Source organism: Mesoplodon mirus, assembly GCF_964341445.2.
Source record: "Mesoplodon mirus genome assembly, chromosome: 6".
NCBI lineage: Eukaryota > Metazoa > Chordata > Mammalia > Artiodactyla > Ziphiidae > Mesoplodon > Mesoplodon mirus.
The window spans coordinates 37581774-37585310 of NC_138982.1; the positions used below are offsets into that span (position 1 = coordinate 37581774).

The 3537-nt window shown below is 52.8% G+C and overlaps 1 protein-coding gene across 2 annotated transcripts; it reads right to left on the reverse strand.

Moving 5' to 3' along the window:
- Positions 1–306: 306 nt before the first annotated feature.
- On the reverse strand, positions 307–2821 carry HES1 (hes family bHLH transcription factor 1). 2 transcript variants are annotated; one of them, XM_082625659.1, is made up of 4 exons: positions 2466–2821; positions 2230–2325; positions 1895–1982; positions 307–1236 (listed from the first exon to the last, which is right to left on the reverse strand). In XM_082625659.1, exons 1-4 carry the CDS (start codon positions 2571–2573, stop codon positions 686–688), a joined length of 843 nt encoding a protein of 280 aa, XP_082481785.1. In that variant the 5' UTR covers positions 2574–2821; the 3' UTR covers positions 307–685. The 2 variants fall into 2 exon arrangements, with proteins under 2 accessions (XP_082481785.1, XP_082481786.1); XM_082625660.1 differs by lacking the exons at positions 1895–1982; positions 2230–2325; positions 2466–2821 and adding an exon at positions 1363–1876.
- Between the last annotated feature and the right edge of the window lie 716 nt (positions 2822–3537).

Below are 3537 nucleotides of genomic sequence, written 5' to 3' on the forward strand. Positions count from 1 at the left end.
CTGTTCCACCCTCAGAAGGAGCCAGTATGAGCACCAGGACTGAATGAACTACCCAGCTGCAACTAGAAAAGTTTTTGAAATCCTTTAAGAGATTGACCACAAAATGATCAGAGAAGCCATATCAGATGGGTTCCCACAAATTAAATGGAATTTAGTTCAAGGAGGGTTGGTAGAAGCTTGGACAGATTTTTTAAAATGTTCTTTTAATAACAAAAGAGCCAATTCCTGAATTCTCAGATTACATGTAATTCAAATTCTGCCGAGACCTTCTTTTTTACATATTCTGAAATAATCAGTTCTAAGACATAAGAGCATTCACTCTTTTTTCTTTTATTATATTTTCTCAAATAAACTTCCCAAAAGGAAGATATTTTAAGAGCATTTTCAAACATCTTTGGCATCACATAAAAAAGAAATCTCGTGTAAAAAACGAAATGTCATCTGAACTTTTATAATACAAAGGCGCAATCCAATATGAACATATAAAATATATACAAATATAGTGCATGGTCAGTCACTTAATACAGCTCTCTACAAAAAAGTAACTTTAGAAATTAAAAAAAAACAAAGTAACCACTTAATCACAAAAGTCCTCCCTTCTTTCCCAGCCTCCAAGTTCCTGTTTAGTGTCCCGAGGGAAGAGAGGTGGGTTGGGGAATTTAGGGGGAGGGGTGGCCTGAGCCCCTCAGTTCCGCCACGGCCTCCACATGGAGTCCGCCGTGAGCGAGGGGCCGCTGGAAGGCGACACCGCGTTGGGGCCCACGGAGGTCCCGCTGTTGCTGGTGTAGACTGGGATGACTGGGCCGCTGTGAGCGAAGGCCCCGTTGGGGATGAGGAAGGCAAACTGGCCGTCGGGAGCCGGCACCACCTGGAAGCCCCCGAACACCTTAGCCGCCTCTCCAGCCGGGCTGCCCAGCTTGCAGGGCGCGCCGCCGGGAGGGGGCGCCGCACCCCCGGGGATGGGCACGAGCGGCGGAGGCGGCGCGAACGGCGCGTGCTGCGGACCTCCGGGTCCCGGAGGGGGTGGCGGCGGCGCCTGTAAGGCGGGGTGCGGCTGCCCAGGGTAGGTCATGGCGTTGATCTGGGTCATGCAGTTGGCCAGGTGGCCGAGGAGCCGGGTGCGCACCTCGGTGTTAACGCCCTCACACGTGGACAGGAAGCGGGTCACCTCGTTCATGCACTCGCTGAAGCCGGCGCGGTACTTCCCCAGCACGCTCGGGTCTGTGCTTAGCGCGGCTGCGGGCCAGAAGGAGACAGACGGGTCACCGAACAGCCCTGGCCCCGAAGCCGACGCCTCCGCCCTGGGAGGTCCCCGCCGCGCGCCTTCCTGACCACCCGCCCGCGGAACTGCCTCTTGGCTACCGGGCTGGGTTTAGAAAAACCATCCGCCTCTCCACACTAGCTTGGCGACCGAACCCGAGACGCTCCCTCTCCGTTCCCTGTCGCTCCATTTAAACCGATCTCGAGCCTCAGATTTGCCTCCTCCCCACCCTCGCGCGATGTGACCTTGGATAATGCCCTTCCCCCCTTCTCTACCATCCGAGCCGTATTTCCCGTTCTGTAGTGGGGGAGGAGGGAGTGTTAAACCAGATGACCCCAGGCTCCACGCAGCTTAAAAACCGCCACGGTTCTAAGTCCTTTCGCCCCCACCCGCTTCCCCCACTGCCAAGCCGCCCGCAGCCCTCGCTGCTACAACCTCTCTCCCTCCCTTTCCGGAACAGTAACAACTTGGAGTTGTGGCTATAAATAAGCCCCAGACCGTGGGAACGCAAGAGTGAGCCAAGGCAGTAAAATGTAGCTGAATGCCTCTCACAACCACGGGCGGAAGTCTGGAAGAAATCACCGCGGGGAGAGAGGGACGCCCGCAGAGGGGGACGCGGCGAGCCGCCCTCACCCGTCATCTGCGCCCGCTGCAGGTTCCGGAGGTGCTTCACTGTCATTTCCAGAATGTCTGCCTTCTCCAGCTTAGAATGCCGTGAGCTCTGCACCGAAGAGGCAAGGGAGGAAAGTGAGAGCCCCGCCAGCGGCCTCGGAGTGCTGGGGGTCCCTCCCCGCCCCCGGCCGTGGTGGCGACATCCCTAGACCCCGGCTAGAGGGGCTCAGCCCTCCCGCCTCAGAGAATGCAGTGCAGGCGGAGAAGATCCCGCTGGCAAGGGGGTTTCACTCTTAATACCTGAGAAATAGTATTTTGTTTTTTTATTTAAAAAAAAAGCAGAATTACCCACTTACATCTTTCTTAAGGGCATCCAAAATCAGTGTTTTCAGCTGGCTCAGACTTTCATTTATTCTTGCTCTTCGTCTTTTCTCCATGATAGGCTTTGATGACTGTAAAGAAAAAAAAAAAAAAAAACGGCGCTGAGTTCCCATGGGACCTGCCATTTCACCCCTCGATTTTAAGGGAGAAAGGAGCCCACAACCCCGTCTTAATCTCTTGGGGCTGCAAGAGATGCAGGTACTGCCCTTACCTTTCTGTGCTCAGATGCTGTCTTTGGTTTATCCGGTGTCGTGTTGACACTGGCTGGGGTAGCAGCCACCGGGGACGAGGAATTTTTCTCCATTATATCAGCTGGCATTTTCTTTTTTTTTTTTTTAATCCCTAGAGAATTTTATTTTTGGAGTCCTTCACACAAAAAATTTGTTTTGTTTATGTCCCTTCTACTTGAGACTTTCGCAAAACTACTGAGCAAGTGCTGAGAGTTTATTACAATATCTTATGGCTACTTGGTGATCGGTAGCGCAATTCCAGGACCAAGGAGAGAGGTAGACGGGGGATTCCGCTGTTATCAGCACCAGCTCCGGATCCTGTGTGATCCCCAGGCCCTGGCGGCCTCTATATATATCTGGGACTGCACGCGAACGGCTCGTGTGAAACTTCCCAAACTTTCTTTCCCACAGTAACTTTCAGCCAATGGGAGGAGGAGACACGCGGCACCGCTCGTGGACCGCGCCCCCCCATTGGCCGCCAGGCACAAGGCCTGGCGGCCAATGGCGCGCGCCTGAGCCCGGGGCACCAGAGGCTACAACGTCAATCAAAAGGATTTTAACCCTTTGCTACTCTCCCTGCTGGGCTTTGCTTTAGAGAGGATTTTTCCGCATTGGGTTTGCTCTAGTCTAGTTTATTTCTTTTGGGGCTAGGGTCTTTGCTCCTTATTTCCGTTCATGTGTAACAGAACTGCTTTGACGCTAATAAGAAGTTCATTTGAAATATACTTTTAAAAAGGTTTAGAAGGGCACGGATAAAAGGTTATAATTGCAGTGGTTAAAAGGGGGGAATTGTGTAAGGGTGTGAGTTACGGAAACATCCAAGTGATTTCCCGCTTAGACTCCGCACATTCGGGGGAGGAGAGGGGTGAAAGTCGACCATGCAGAAAATGGACCAAAAAAATTCCTTCTTGCATGCAGAAAAAGTGCCTCCATCTTACATTTGCAGGTTTTTCAGAGCAAGGTGGGTTTTGATCCCCGCCCTCTCCCCCACACACGCCCACCCCGTCCCGGCCCTCATTTCTCTTCTGGAGTTGGGGCCTTGGACCCCGCGCT

Bases quoted from the DNA above. Each gene is read 5' to 3' on its own strand.
- HES1 (XM_082625659.1), bottom strand. From the start codon at position 2,573: ATGCCAGCTGATATAATGGAGAAAAATTCCTCGTCCCCGGTGGCTGCT. The intron at 1,983-2,229 runs GTAAGTGGGTAA...TCTTCGGTGCAG, and splicing joins TGGATGCCCTTAAGAAAGAT to AGCTCACGGCATTCTAAGCT. The intron at 1,237-1,894 runs GTGAGGGCGGCT...TCTGGCCCGCAG, and splicing joins GCAGCGGGCGCAGATGACGG to CCGCGCTAAGCACAGACCCG.